At 42.0% G+C, this 16,989-nt stretch overlaps 1 protein-coding gene across 1 annotated transcript in view; it reads right to left on the reverse strand.

Annotated features, from left to right (window-relative positions):
* Positions 1–12,919, reverse strand: part of MBP (myelin basic protein) — a 115,771-nt gene extending 102,852 nt beyond the window's left edge. Inside the window, exon 1 of the mRNA XM_056854523.1 lies at positions 12,852–12,919. Within this exon, the coding sequence (XP_056710501.1) occupies positions 12,852–12,899 (48 nt within the window). The 5' untranslated portion in view covers positions 12,900–12,919. The remainder of the gene's footprint in view (positions 1–12,851) is intronic.
* Positions 12,920–16,989: the final 4,070 nt, after the last annotated feature.

Here is a 16,989-nt window from a genome sequence, read left to right on the forward strand (position 1 = left end):
TTTGTAATCCTCTATCCCGCTGTGCCTTAGGTAAACTATATTTCCATGGCAAAAGGACTGTGAGACTAATTCAAGGCACTTTAGTAAAGGACTGCCAGATTTTGGGACTGGGCAGCTAGACAAACCTGCTTGCCTGAGTGTGGAAACATAAATAAATTCTAAGATTACGATCTAAAGAAATTATTTCACACTGCTGGCCAGATTTAGTAACCTCTAGGGCCACCATGCAATTATTTTGGCTAGGACGTTATTTATACGCTTTGACAGCTTGGGTTGTACTAGACGGAATTTTCCACCTATAGATAAGAACCTTGCTGCCTTCTCCCCACTGTAGCCCACTGATTTCCACAAATGCCTGAAGTCTGAAGCAGGTAAGGGTCATTAGCAGAAATTGTCAATTTAGACTGGACCCCGGTCCTCTTCCCTTCTCGGCAACCGATGCCCGGTTGCACATTTTGATTGTGTATTTTGATCATTCCCTGGGCCGCTTTTCATCCGCTGCTAAACTAAGTCGTTATCTGTTGCATCAATGTGATTCCTAATACAGAGAAAACTGATTATTTTTTAACTCACCTCATAGTCAGTATTGAAGCTTTTCTTCATTGTCTCGCTAAGTGTTAAGCAAAAGTAATTTACATCTCCGCCTTTTCTTATTCCAAGGATGCAACCCAGACTGTTAGCGATTTCCATCTACATTCTAATTTCTCTCTTTGAATACTAACATTTACTGTACACTGAACAGGTTTCTAAAATGAAAAAAGCATACTATTTCCATCATACTAACAGCACACAAAGAGAAACAAAATCTTTATCCAAGATACACAGCGAAAACAATAAGACAAGGCTTTCCTGGTTACACGGAGTTCCAACACGGAGAATACAAGGAAATGATTCACTCAAATGCCAAGCCGAGGAGTGCCTTCCACTCCCAGGTGACAGCTGATTCATCTGCAAAATGAGAATCCTGTTCAGCTGGAAGCAATCTACAGGCTTCTACCAAGCCAAGACATATCATATCTACACTAATTTAAAAAGTAGGGTTGTATGGTTACAGACCGAACATGGAAAGAAACTGATCTCAGGTTCTTGTAATTGTTCAAGCAGTAATTCAGAAATTATCTTGGGAAACCAAAGGGAATATCTCATGACATCTTGTGGTTAAAGGATGGTAGTAATCATAACTGTGGTTGGACATACCAGAGAAGTTCCTGTAGACCTAGTTATTCTTTCTCCTAATACATAGCTTGAGATAAAAAAAATACCATGAAAACTGACCATCCTAGCCATGACACCCGAAGGGTAAAGGCTTCATATCAGGCAGTTGTAAAAAAGAAAAGCAAAATAATAATCCTACAGAGAATAGTTTTGTGATGGCTTCTTGCTTTGATTAAGGACCTTGAGAAGGAATAAGAATCACTTTCTCTGCACTAGAAAATTCAACCACCTGTTGCTTTCAGCTTTTAGAAATCATAGCTGATTCCTTGTCAATGTGCAGAATTATGAAAAAAGTGATAAGCGAGAAGGTTCAGTACAATATTCACAAGAGACACAAGGGGAACATTTTCTGTGAGCAATGCATTACTTCTCTCTTAACAATTTAACCAGGATTTCCCCCATGTTTAATGGGCATGTGTCTTCTGAAAAACTGGAATAATTTTCCCTCTTAAAAATCATAATGGCATGATCAGGGTGAGACACTGGCCATCGTCTATCAGTTCAGGTGGGGCATCTGCGTTAGTCTTTTGTCGCCAAACAAAAAAGATGTCCAGCATCACCTTAAAGACTAACAACATTTATTCTAGTAAGACAGAGCTTCAGATACAATGAGAAATGAACTCCTAAACCTCGGTTTTACAGAAAATTAAAAAAAAAGAAGGGTAAAGGGAGGAGATGAGCAGAGAGAAGCTTAGAATTTCAAGTGAAATTCTCTATGTGGAGATGGAAGACCCATTCCTAAAGGGGGCAGGTAGAAAGGCGGTGGCTGGGGATGGGTCAGCCACACTGCCTCCTGAGAAGCTTCCCAGCCGTAAAATACATGAATTAAACTGATTAAAATTGGAAGTCCATGTAACTCCTCAATGGAGTTTCACAAAACTCTGCTGCAGTGTAAAGGGGGCGTTCCTGGGCCGAAAGGGGTCTACCCCTGGGAAGTCCCACACACACACCAGCGCAGGCACTCGCTTCCGGGAAAGCAGCAGCGCCAGCACCTGAGGCCCACGCCTCTGTGCCGTTCCTGGGGGCTGGCATAAATACCCCCCACGCCGGCATCCGTGCACTTATCATGGTACAAAGTGGCAAGGACACCGGAGCGGGGTCACACCAGTTCCTATGGCGCTTCGGGGCCCCTTTCAGGATTGCACGGTTAAAGTTTAAGTCATGATATAGGGAATCTCACCTGATCTGTTACAGTAGGTCTCTCTCTGCTTAACTCCTCCCTTCCCCCTCCCTTTCTGTAATTTTCTGTAAAACTAAGGTTAAGGGGTTTATTTCTCCGATTGTATCTGAAGACGTGAGCTCCATGTTACAAAAGCTCATACTGGAATAAATGCTGCTAGTCTTTAAGGTGTCACTGGAATTCTGTTTCGTATAGCCTATCAAGAAAGATACACAATTAGGACACTTACACAAACCCATGCTTTTTTACTCCAAATTAAGAGCATAACATTTTGCATGCTGGATCATTTCAGCTGCCTGCTTCCAGCTGTGACCAACCAGATGCACTGGGATAATCACAAGCTCACTTTACTTGCAACTAAGAAAGCTAAGGGGAATTCTGTCCCGTCATCTGAATACAAGTAGATGCAACACAGAAGAATATTCAGAAGACCTGTTCACAGTAATATATATTTAAAAAACACAATTATAGTGGGTAAGATCCAAAGTTATGACAACCCAGTAACTTTATGGAAAATATTTTTACTGGTTTTCTCCACTCCATGCAATACCCTGTGTTCTCTGATATGCACTGCTGAGGGTCAGGGGACAATTGCTATGTGGTCCAGGAAGAACTCATCAGGAATCACCCTTCCTCCATCTTCCATTAATGTAATCTCCATTAGGGCAACATCATGTAATCCGCAGAAGATGGAAGGAAGGTGATTCCTGCTCCCTCCTGATTGCAGTCGTCCCCCCGACCCCCCTCCGCACAGCATTCTGTTTTGAGGGTCCTCCAACCCTCAGCTATCACATTTTGGAAGGAGGGGAAAGCTGAAGAATAGCATGGTGTAGTGGTTAAGAGCGGTGGACTCTGTTCTGGAGAACCGGGTTTCATTCCCCACTCCTCCACGTGAGCGGCGGAGGCTAACCTGGTGAACTGGATTTGTTTCCCCGCTCCTCCACATGAAGTCTGGTGGGTGACCTTGGGCGAGTCACAGCTCTCTTAGAGCTCTCTCTGCCCCACCTACCTCACAGGGTGTCTGTTGTGGGTAGGGGAAGGGAAGGTGATTGTAAGCCGGTTTGATTCTTCCTTAAGTGGGAGAGAAAGTTGGCATATAAAAACCAGCTCTTCTTCTTATTATTATTATTATTATTAAACCCTTCAAGATGTGACACTGACATAACTTTGGATCCAAACCATGAGAAGTCATTGGGCAAAGGTAGAAAGGGAAGGGTGACTTGCACTCTAAACAAACAAAAAATGACTGAAGTTCTGTGCAGGCTTCATACCAGAAATAATGAAAACTGCACAGCACAGAGCACTGATTATGCTTGCAAAACATAGCAATATTGTGCCTCATTACCTGGCTTTTCTGAAGTATCATTAATCAAGCCAAGCTCTTTGGGGTAATGGGCCAGCAAAGGAAATGTATAACAGGGACAGATATCTGTTTAATATTCCTCTCATCTGCCACATAATCAAACATGGGACTTACTGCTGAACATCTCTTTTATTTGATGAAAGCATACTTCCTGTCTTCAGATGAGAGTTGGGAATATCTCACTTATGTCCTCCCGGATTACCAGTTTTTGTTCAATAGGAATGATTGATGCCTAAGTAATTAGTTAAAAAACTAAATTTCATTTGGGGAATAATAGGAAGAGAATGTCATCAAGCTCAGCTTTGACATCTGTATTCACCAAAATGGATGGTGGAATTTGTAAGTGAGCGAGAACATGAGATATAAGGTTTACACCACCAGAGTGATGTAGTGGTTAAGAATGGTGGTTTGGAGCAGTAGACTCTAATCTGGAGAACCAGGTTTGATTCCCCACTCTTCCACATGAGCGGCGGACGCTAATCTGGTGAGCTGGAATTGTTTCCCCACTCCTATACATGAAGCCTGCTGGGTGACCTTAGGCTAGTCACAGCTCTCTTAGAGCTGTCTCAGCCTCACCTACCTCACAGGGTGTCTGTTGTGGGGAGGGAAGGTGATTGTAAGCCAGTATGATTCTTTCTTAAGTGGTAGAGAAAGTCAGCATATAAAAACCAACTCGTCTTATCTGTGATGTGTTTGCTTTGTTATGTGCAGGAAAATTTGAAAGCTGGTGATACATTCACATATTCGCATATGGGGAGAGGCTGTGACTCAGTGGTAGAGCATCTGCTTGGCATGCAGAAGGACTCAGGTTCAATCCCCGGCAGTTAAAGGGACTAGGCAAGTAGGTGATGTGAAAGACCCTGGAGAGCCGCTGCCAGTCTGAGTAGACAATACTGACTTTGATGGACCAAGGGTCTGATTCAGTATAAGGCAGCTTCATGTGTTCATCTGAGGTGGCACAGACCTATGTGCAGCCTGCTGAACACCATCATTAGCTCTCAGATTTTAACCTATATCAACAACACAGAACTTTCTGGGAACAAAAAGACACAAAGGAAGGATATTCTCCACACATAAGCATACGAAAAGATTAGAGGGAATTTAAATAAACTTAATCTAAGGATTTTAAAGTGAAGGTCACATTGTGTCTTGTTTTGGAATCCAAAATTTGCTCTGAATTTTAAAGCTAAAAGAAATCCAAGTTATATACATGCTTTGTATTTCAGAACCGTCTCTCCCGCAAAGCACACTATTTCAACATTGTTTGGCCTTAGGTGCTTTGATGTTCCTCTGAAGCACTACGGCCACTGGCAAGGAATTGTCAAGAGACCACGTGAACTATGAAGATGCCAGATACTGCGGCTCTGAGAAATAATGAAAAGTATTAACGTGGATATAGCCTCCTTACAAAAAAGAGGTACAGTATGCAACAAGACAAATTTACATTTTCCTTTCTTCAAAGGGAACATCTAGAAACACTTCTGAGGTACATACAGATCATATTGCCATGGGATGTGGTGCCATTCATATAAATGTTGTTTTTTTTAAGTGTAAACTACATCAAAGTTTCTGAAACTTTGTTCTAGGAAGCTTTTGCAGTTGAACTAAAAGTAAGTAGTTCAAAGCCTCCTGAAATATAACTAAGAGATGGTTACACTTACTGGACCCTACACTGAAGCACCTCGAGAGTGTGCAGCTAAAAAAATCAGGGCTAGGCTGCCCTCATGTGGAAAAGGCATTGTTGTGACAAGCATTTCTTCATGCAGTGGGCTTGCTGGTCATTCTGCAAAGCTCACTGAAATTTACCAAGTTGGCAACCAAAATATACACAAATTTAGAGAAATTAAAGTCTGTTTTAAAAGATATGGAGGCTGCAGAAACAGGTTTTTCTGAGCATTCAATCGGACTTGAAATGCCGCTGTGTACAATAATGAATAAGTTGTAATGTGACATATTCAGAGCCTTGGGAATATGATACAGGTCAGTAAAATGAAGCTCTGAAAAAATATGAGCCAGTATTAATTTTGTTGTTCAATGATCCTTCATTGAGCAAGGGGTTGGTTTAGATGGCCTGTATGGCCCCTTCCCATTCTATGATTCTATCTAGTAAAGGCTCAAATGACTGTACCTCATAATGTACTGCTAAAAAGATGTGTGTTTTAAAAGAATTATAGTATCATTCATAAATGACGTAAAGAATGCATGTAGAAGGCCAAAGAGTCTCCCTTTGTTAGAACTGACTGATGTCACAACCGGTACCTCTCCCTTTCAGATAACTAGATTGCAGTTTGGCTGATGTCCAACACTTTAACATGCTTAGTAATGTGGTTACTCCAGCTACACCCAAAATGAGAAGAGATCCCTTTCCTTACATGCAGCTCATCTCAGGTCAAGATGCCAATGTTAATATTTAGCTTGCTCAATTTTGCATCCAGTTGAAAAATTAAATTTATATACCTTTAGAGAGTATATTAAATCACACCCACAAAGAAACTTGTAAACAGATTCTGTATGAAACGGGTATTTGTAATCTCTGTTCAGCATCCACATATGGTTCTCCAAGAAAGTGGTTACTCCAGAGTTTTATTCCCAGAAATGCTTTAATCCTCCTTTGATATATGTCTCACGGTTATAAACAAACACTTTAGAGCAACACTGCTGTTTGCCTAGTTACAAACTAAGATCTCCGTGGTCACCGGGCTTTACTGTTGCATTAAAAGCAGATGTACAGCCTACTGGCCTAGCCACTGTTACCATTAATGTAAAATGTTAGGGTTCAATCGTATGAGGGATACACCAAAGAAAATGTAATAGTTTGTTGCCAAACAAACAAAATATTCTCCTAGTTTCCGATTGCTCTCCAAACACTACTGCCTGAAGCTCCTCCCTCCTAGCTAGCAGGGATCCTCTGTAAACTCCCATCCTCTATGTTACTATCAGGATGTGTCTGTAAAGGAAAACAATCACTACAATTAGAGATGGGTCACATGAAAGAGCCCCGTGGCGCAGAGTGGTAAGCTGCAGTACTGCAGTCAAAAGCTCTGCTCATGACCTGAGCTCGATCTTCACAGAAGTTGGTATCAGGTAGATGGCTCAAGGTTGACTCAGCCTTCCATCCTTCCAAGGTAGGCAAAATGAGCACCCAGCTTGCTGGGGGGGGAAGTGTACACTACTGGGGAAAGCAATGGCAAACCACCCCATAAACAAAGTCTGCGTAGTAAAAGTCAGGATGTGACAACAACCCATGGTTCAGTAATGACCTGATGCTTGCACAGGGAACTGCCTTTACCTTTTTTTTTTTAACAACATGAAAGTACAGAAGCACTGATGCCTACAACAGCAATTGCAGTAATCTTGATTTCATTTACAAAGCTACAGAATATGGGGCAGCTGTCATTACTCAAATAGAAGTCTCAAGCTAATGCCTTCAAATGGTGAAAAGCCACAAGAGAAGCATCCCTCACCATCACAATTTTCTCCCTTCTCGATACCTTATATACAATGCTCCTGCAGTTTGGCGGCAAACAAAAAGCACATCTTGGGCTCTATTAATAGATTTCTCACTTTCTCCATAACAAGTCTTGCTCTCTGCAGCGCACAGCAATAAGCCCTGGCTTCGTCTATGTCTCCCAATTTCAGAAAGACTGTTTCTCCCCCCCACACACTTACGGGGGACTTACTTGTTGCCGCTTGGTTCTAGCATGTGACTGAAAACGGGGAGGGAAGGAAAGGGGACATGGTCTATTAAGCACCAGTATAGATCACCAGGGCTTATTTTTATTCTATTTCTTTTTCCTTCTTTCAGAGTCTCAGTGAACTGTGTTCTATAAGCCATTGATGAATCACCCCTGCTATGGCAGAACTGTTTTCCAGGAGAGCAACAATTAAATGTGGCATCACAAAGCTCCTCATGGGCAGCTAATGGAATAATAAAAAAAAAGAGATAAAGATCCCAGGTGTATTTAAAAACCCGACTTTGTAAAATCTGTTTAGCCATTTATATACTGCCTTTCTTAAAAGAACAAGAAGAACAAGCGTTGGTTTTTATATACCGACTTTCTCTACCACTTAAGGAAGAATCAAACCGGCTTACAATCACCTTCCCTTCCCCTCCCCACAACAGACACACTGTGAGGTAGGTGGGGCTGAGAGAGCTCTAAGAGAGCTGTGACTAGCCCAAAGTCACTCAGCTGGCTTCATGTGTACGAGTGGGGAAACCAACCTGGTTCACCAGATTAGCCTCCGCCGCTCATGTGGAGGGAGTGGAGAATCAAACCCGGTTTTGCAGATCAGAGTCCCCCACTCCAAACCACCGCTCTTAACCACTACACCAAACTGGCTCTCAGCCAACCAACACAATTTACAGTATGATTTGCAGGATGCTGAAGGTGGAATTACAAAATGGATCTCAGTTAGTCTTGCCCTCTCACCATGAATTACCTTACATAATATTGCCATTAATTCCATGCAGTCCGCAAACCAATTCAAAGAATAGATTCTGGTTTAAACCCATTAGCATCATCAGGGCAACTACACGGCCTTAAACATATCACTTCTACTTCAGTGGCCTGTTCATTAGCTCTACCTCAGGTACTCACTTTATATAGGTTTTGGAATAGCAGAACTATCAAACAGGCCATCCCTTACATGCATTATGAAGTGTACAAACAAACGGGGAAGGTTGTACCATGCAACCATTGTCCATATTTTGAAGGAATTACTTCTTGCATTATTTCTGTAGTGGTAAAACACTGAACTCACAGTTTAGGAAACTCACATGCAGATGAAGACGAAGAGTTGGTTTTTATACCTTGCTTTTCTATATCTTTAAGGAGTCTCAAAGCGGCTTACTATCCCCTCCCCCCACCCACCATCAAGCACCTTGTGATATAGGTAGGACTGAGAGAGTTCTAGGTGACTAGCCCAAGGTCATCCAGCAGGGTTCATGTGTAGGAGTGAAGAAAGAAACCTGGTTCACCAAATTAGAGCATGCCACTCAGGTGGAGGAGTGGGGAATCAAACCCGGTTCTCCAGATTAGACTCTGCCTCTTTTAACCCTCTTTTAACCACTATGCCACACTGGCATAGATGCTACTTAAAGGTAAAGGTAGGCCTCCTGTGCAAGCACCTGGTCTTTACTGACCCATGGGGTGACATCATGTCCTGATGTTTACTAGGCCGACTTTGTTTATGGGGTGGTTTGCCATTGCCTTCCCCAGTTGTCTACACTTCACCCCCAGCAAGCTGGGTGCTCATTTTACCAATCTCAGAAGGATGGAAGGCTGAGTCAACCTTGAGCCAGCTACCTGAAACCAACTTCCGTTGGGATTGAACTCAGATTGTGAGCAGAGCTTGGACTGCAGTACTGCAGTTTACCATTCTGCGCCATGGGGCTCCTAGATGCTGCCTTAAAAAGGTGTAATTTCCTTGACTTAGATCCTATCCAGCATGACTGCAACGGCACTCATAGATACATGCCCCTTTTCCTTAGCAATGCTCTGAAATGTCTGAGCAGCTGTGGGGTCTACATGGACCAAAAAAACCACCAACAAACATGAAACTCAGGGGGCTGCAGTGTGGAGGAGAGCCATATAAACACTGTTTTTCCACCAACAGGAACCTCTTGAGCCAGTAAGGGGGGGGGCACTGATTCAAGAGGAACGGTAAGGCAATTCCCCATCCTCACTGCAGCCCCCCACCCAGGCCATGCAGCTTTTCCTCCATGTGGCTCCTGCAATCTCCAGCACCAGATGTTGAAGGCTAGCAGGAAAACCACATTTACCAGCATTCTTGCAGTCTTGCTTCAAAGAATTCAAGCCTCTGTGTTTAAATGCATGACATCTGTCATATCAATTAGGGGGGAAATAAAGCTCAGCATATCATCTTTTCAGTCTGTCGTTAAAGTGATCTATTTTATTTTCTTAAGGCCACGTTAAGCCATCTCAGTACCTGATGCGCAGTGCTTATCTGAGAAGGAGTAGGAACGCTGAAGACAACATTTGATTCTTTCCTCCACCTCTTTCGCACCAGCTTTGCCACCCAAAGCCACAAGAAACCGCTTCCTGCCTGGCATAAACATCTGCTTCAGCACTGGCCTTAATTATTTTCAGTACAATTATCGAACTCTGACTGATGGGGAACCTATCAGCGGTACAACAGCGGTACAAAACACTTTTTTTTAAAAAAAATCTTAAGCTCCTCAACTCCTTCAAATACAAAAACAATTGAAGAGCTCTTTGCAAAAAAGCGGAGAGCAAGAAATCATTATTTGCCAACCCTAGTCCTCCTTAACACAATCAAGCTCCTATTTGAAGTGGTCTTAATAGGATTTCAAAGCTACTTTCTGTAGCTCATGAAAAACTGGCTGGAAAAAAATATGACCGAGGCAAGAACTGAAATACCAATTTACTCGTGTTACATTCAGCTACGACTACAGTTCTGTTTTCCCATTCATTCCTGTAGTAACAAAGCTGGCAATTTACAGATTGATGTCCAGCATGTTCCAAAGAAAAGTATTCTAATTTGACCGCTTTGGCAATTGAACTCTCTGGCATTGGAGTCCCTCCCCTCCCCAAACCCCGCCCTCCTCAGGCTCCGCCCCAAAAACCTCTCGCCAGTGGCAAAGAGGGACCTGGCAACCCCAGTGATAGAGCATCTGTTTGGCATGCAATCCCCGGCATCTCTGGTTAAAGGGACTAGGCAAGTAGTCCTCTACCTGAGACCCTGGAGAGCAGCAGCTGGTCTGAATAGACAATACTAACTTTGATGGACCAAGGGTCTGATTCAGTATAAGGCAGCTTCATGTGTTCAAGTGTTATATCACGAACTTTTCCTGCGTGCGCAGGTCACTTCTGAGATGTATCTATTGCAAATTTCTACACATCTCCTAAAAAGTCTCCAAGCTTCTTATGTCAAACTCATACAAACACTTGGCAACTACTCTATTATTTTTTCTTCTCATCTCTACAAAATAGCCCAAAGTGTTCTGACTCAATATACTAAATTCCCTTCAGAGGATTTCAGTCAGTTTTTCCCCAAAGCTTTGGTGTCATAAAATGTGCAATAACTGGTAGCAAACAAAACTTAATTTACTTCCTCTAAATCCTGAGTAATCTCACTTCCTAAGAAAACAGAAGAAAAAAAAAACAGCCCAAAAGATGCTTTCCGTAAAATACGGAATTAGACCAAGAAATGAGGCATACAATCCCACATTCTCTGTAGGCCTCACAGCCTTATGATGATGAAGATGAAAAGAGTTGGGTTTTATATGCCAATTTTCTCTACATTTTAATGAGAATCAAACTGGCTTACAATCTCCTTCCCTTCCTCTCCTCACAACAGACACCTTGTGAGGTAGGTGAGGCTGAGAGAGCTCTGAGAGAACTGTGACTAGACCAAGGTCACCAGCAGGCTTCATATGTTGGAGTGGGGAATCAAACCCGGCTCTCTAGATTAGAGTCCACCGCTCCTAACCACTACACACAAGTGCAATTCCTGAACAGCATGGCTGTATTACAGGTTAATGTCAGGAACTATTAGTGTGAGATGCTTCTGTCCTCCCCCTCCTTTTTAAAGGCCCAAGACATACTTTATGTTTTATCTTGAGAATGCTTGGCAGTCAAAAAAGAAAACAGGCCTCGAGATATACAGTGTTCAAAAATGTTGAAACTGGGGTGGGGGGGGAAACCAAAACAGAATCTTGAGAAAATAGGCCATACTTTCTTATCAAACCTAACCTTATTTCACTGGTTTAGCAGCATAAAATGCACCATTTATAGCTTCATTAAAAAAATATACTAATGGGTGTATTTATAGAATTTATCACATTAAAAAAATATACTAATGGGTGTATTTATAGAATTTATCAGCTTAAATGTCTTAGTTTTCTACCAAATAAAGATTGAAAATATACTCAGTACTTGAGAAAGCAGCATACTGCGGCATTCTATGTTCCCTTAGCATCTGTATTTTAATGTGTGTGTGTGTGTGTGTGTGTGTGGAAGATGAAATTAGAAAACAGATGTAGGCATATGATTTAGACAGAAACAGTCTCATACTACAATACAAATACCAGCATATTTAGATATCAAGTTAAACTTTGTAACACTGAAAATACTGAATTCTTTAACGTCTTATCAAACACACCACAGCATATTAAGTGTTGCCAAAATTATTTATATTTAAACAATAAACATCCTTGGACGAATGTTGTCTATCTCTAAGATGTACACAGCAATAATAATTGTCAATAAATCCACTTCCCAACATGGCCAAAGTAGAAAGAAGGTGAGAAAGCAGAAAATGGGGACAGATAAAGGTAGGTTGGCTGGTGAGTAGGAATGAGTGAAGAAAGCAAGAAAAAGGGAGAGGCTTTGGGGGCTTTCAGGGAAGGGAAAGAGGAAATGGTGAGGAGAGGAAATGAGATGCTGCCTGCAAGTCCTTGCGGGTCCCCCACTTGTCACTATCTTCTGCAGAAGATAGGTGAAACCTCGTCTTAGGAAGAATTTCTCTTATTCCAAACCAGGATTTTAAGTGTCCTCCAACATTTCCCATGCCGTCACATCTCTGTCTCTGTGTGTGTGTGTGTGTGTGTTAAGTGCCATCAAGTCGCTTTCAACCCATGGTGACACTACGAATCAACGTCCTCCAAAACATCTCTTGTTGGGTCTTCCTCTTTTCCTGCTGCCTTCAACTTTTCCTAGCATGATTGTCTTTTCCAGTGACTCTTGTCTTCTCATAATGTGACCAAAGTACGATAGCCTCAGTTTAGTCATTTTAGCCAGTTTAGTCACATCTCTAACAGGCCCAAATTGTGTTCCATTACAAATTTTATACACATTTCCTGAGCACATGATACTCTTGAACTGAAAAAACTGCATGGAAGGTGAAACATTTGTGATATCTTGTCTCTGTACTGAAAAAAGAGAGAAACCATATCTATAATACTTTTACCAACTGTGCTCTTTTGTAGCACTCAGCATCAAGGAATAGAATGCCTGCAAATATTTCCTTGTATTATTTACTCATTTGTATATGGCATCTCCTGAGTCCTGCTCAAGCCTTTGGGACATAGCTTCTAGCAAAGCATCTTACCTTTAGCTTCTCAGCACTCTGGTCACGTTTTCCAACATGATTCCCCATGGTGATTCTCAAGTTTCTTCGAGCACTATAACGGTAAAACAGTAAGTGTTAGAAAAGTCATTATTCCAAAGTCAGACAGTCGAGCACAGCTTTCTGAATTTGGTGAACACTAAAAGAAGAGATATATGAGGATGTACTGCCGAAATGTAAGGATTCAATAGATAGTAGCTCTTTATGTGAGAGTGTGTTCCTGAGACAGAACCCTATCAGGCTGTCAAACCGTATGCAGAATTGGCATCCACAAAATGTTAATTTTGACTAATTTAAATGCAATATTCTAGCCCACATGGAAATTACGGCATGCTTGAAAATGTGAGGACACATGGACACATGAGGGTGCCTTATACTGAATCAGCCCCAGTCAGTATTGTCTACTCAGACCGGCAGCGGCTCTCCAGGGTCTCAGGTGGAGGTCTTTCACATCACCTACTTGCCTAGTCCCTTTAACCGGAGATGCCGGGGACTGAACCTGGGACCTTCTGCATGCCAAGCAGATGCTCTACCACTGAGCCACAGCCCCTTCCCAAAGGATATCTCAGAATCTTAACAGGTACTGAGTATGACTTTCTAAGGTTAGGAGTTGAGACCTTCAAGTGGGATAGAAAATATTGTTCAAATGCACAGGTTCAAATGCATTTTAGCATAAAATGTCTTCTGAGTCAGTCTAGGCACCCATACAGGTGATAATTTAATGGCACATTTTAACATGCACATGATGTGTCTCAAAATCCTCTTTACTGCTTGGCAAGATGAAATAGATAATCAGGCTATCTAGGTGGCGAGATAACTCATCCAGGCTTAGCTTGATCTTCTTTTTTGGGGGGGGTGTTATCAGAACTACACATTATTTAAAAGCCATTCCTATTCTACAAACACAAAATCTAGCCATTATATGCAGTCCTAAAAAGTTGTCTTTTTTAAATTTTGCCTTCCTTTTTTTTTTTAGCATTTAGTTGCATGTTTGCACAACCTGTGATTAAATTTTAGCTGCTACCTTTTCTTTACTTCCTATACAACATTGGGAAGGGGCCATGGCTCAGCGACAGAGCACATAACTTACATGCCAGAAGTCCCCTGTTTTGTTTTTCTCATGGTGAGGCCATGCAAAGCTATTGCAAACAGAATTTAGATTGACAAATGGTCTGACTCAGCATAAGGCAGCTTTATATCTACTTACTTGACGTTAGCTGCGGAGTCAGACAGAATTATTAAAGGAAGTGAAACATATGGTGATCAGTTAACGGTCCATATTTTAGGGATGAAACAGCAATAGAGCAGAAAGTCTAATCAGTGGAAGAGGACTGAATGAGATGGGTTGCAGCTGACTGTCTGACTCTCACAAGACTCTCTTGCACTGAATTACTTCCCTCACATTTTTGGTTGCAGAGGGAAAATGGGGAGGAGGAAGTGTTGCATGCAATAATATTGAATGACAAATATGTTTACCATGCATATGATGTTTGGCAATTTTTAACTCTGTCCCAAGAAATTCTGCCAAGGGCCTCAGTATGGTGAAACAAGACCATAAATCTTTACTAAATGACACTAGCAAGCAGACAGAATGCCAGCTACAGGAGTTTAGGAGCCCTCTCGCACAGTTCCTCTAACCCTCTTGAGTGCTCCATGCAAACTGAAGAGCTATCGTTGTTGAAGCAATTGGCTCATTATTGAGGCATTACTCATTATTGAGGCATTACCCTCGTCACCTTCTGGATTTGGCACTGCACACATCTGGATTCAGGAAAATGTTGTCTAAAACACCCCTTGCTGCTCCATACGCTACTCTGTTTTGCTCAGAAAGAAACCCCACTGATTTCTGCCAGGCAAAAGGTATTAGGATTGTAGCCTCTGGACCCAAGCAGGCTTTGTGAAGGACTGTGAGAGCCAGCGTGGTGTAGTGGTTAAGAGCGATGGAGAACAGGGTTTGATTTCCCACTCCACCACATGAGCAGCGAACTCTAATCTGGTGAACTGGGTTGGTTTCCCCACTCCTACACATGAAGCCAGCTGGGTGACCTTGGGCTAGCCACAGTTCTCTCTGAACTCTCAGCCCCACCTACCTCACAAGGTGCCTGTTGTGGGGAGAGGAAGGGAGATTGTAAGCTGGTTTGATTCTCCTTAAAAGATAAAGTCAGCAAAAACCAACTCTTCTTCTTCCCATTCATTCTGTATAATGACTAACTTCTCAATTGTTCTGTAAGATCTGCCTTGCTGTTCTCATTTTTCAGTAAGGAGGGAGTGACAACACCCAAGGCCAAGCTGTGAATCTCTGAGTTAAGGCTGGATTTGAACCAAAGTCTGCTTCTACTTGATGGACAACACTGGCTATTAGGGTTATTAGGGGTGAGAAATCAAAGAGACCAAATCAAAGGGAATGAGTGCTTACAGCTTCATTCACTTTAGTAACAAACATCATTCACTTTAGTAACAAATGTGTTTTCAAGGGATGAATTAAAGTTCTCCAGTTAACAAACACAGGAGCTGTTTCTATCTATTTAGCACAAGTAGGAGGGTTACTTCACAGTTTTAAAAATAAATATTTTGTCACCCAAAATCTTGAAAGTGTGACTAAAACTGTAATGTCCGAAAGAAACAATGCATCTGGGGACATGTGTATCACACAAATACAGACGGGATATAGATCCTAATGCAGTGTACAACTGAAGAACTAGCCACATCTGCTGCCATGCAATGCTCAGCCTGCTCCTGAGAGCTTCAGCTACCTCTCATACAAACAAGGATAAAAGAACATGAAAGATACTGCAGACTTGGCTAGCCTGAGAAATCAGCAGTGGCTGAACATGGACTGACACAAACAGGACACAGGGTCTTATTCCAAGACACTGAAAGACTGGACAATTCTACCATTTTGTCAGATTGCACAGAGAAGCCATTGAAATTAATAAACATCAGCACAACTTTAACAGAAAGGAAGAGAGTTTAAGAATTAATAAGGCTTGGCTTCCTGTCCTGAAAACCTCCAGACTAACAAAGACTACAGCCCACAATAGCCATGCGGATTAGCTTTGGATTTCACACATTAATAGATCACTTCAGGATACAATGGTTCCATATTAACATACCACACCCTCATTAGCACATTATCTTGATACTTACAGGACAATGATTAGCACATTACCTTTGATACTTTTTGCAGGACAATGATTCAGCTCAACCCCCCCCTTTCTGACTATATATTACTCTTCCTACACACTTGACACTGAGAGACACTGTCCTTCAGTGTTACTCCTCTGAAGATGCCTGCCACAGCTGCTGGCGAAACGTCAGGAAAGAAAATACCAAGACCACGGTCACACAGCCTGGATAACCTACAAGAACCAATATACAGATGCGTTAGTGAGTTGCCGAATTCCATTCCTCCTCAAAAGAAGAGATACATGAACCGCTGAATGGTAGCACAGCTAATTAATATAATTTATCCACTAATAAACAATAACCATTTCTGGAAGTCGGCAGGCAGACAGATCAATTAAGAGCTGTTAATGCCTACTCTCTTAATAGTGTACAGGAATGCCATTAAGACATCAATATCTTGAAAGAAGTTGGCAAAACATGAAGAATCAAACCAGGGTTCTGGCTCAATCCTTCATAAAAGTTGTTGCAAGCTATGTTCTCCCACATTAAAAAAATAATGCTGAAATGTAATGAAATCCAGAGAAATAGACCACTAAATAGAGCAGGGACTGAAAGTAGATGAGAGGGAAGGAGGGAGATGACCGCAAATGGTTTGGACAGACAGTGAGCACAAAACTAGAACAGAATGCAATCCAATCCTACAGTGTTTCAACATTAAGATCACATAAGAACATAAGAAAAGCCATGCTGGATCAGATCAAGGCCCATCAAGTCCAGAAGTCTGCTCACACAGTGGCCGACCAGGTACCTCTAGGAAGCCCACAAACAAGACAACTGCGGTAGCACCATCCTGCCTGTGTTCCACAGCACCTAATATATTCAGCATGCTCCTCTGATCCTGTAGATAATAGGTATGCATCATGACTAGTATCCATTTTTACTAGTAGCCATTAATACTCCTGTCTTCCATGAACATGTCCACTCCCCTCTTAAA

Source organism: Euleptes europaea, chromosome 8 (assembly GCF_029931775.1).
Source record: "Euleptes europaea isolate rEulEur1 chromosome 8, rEulEur1.hap1, whole genome shotgun sequence".
NCBI classification, from domain to species: Eukaryota; Metazoa; Chordata; class Lepidosauria; order Squamata; family Sphaerodactylidae; genus Euleptes; species Euleptes europaea.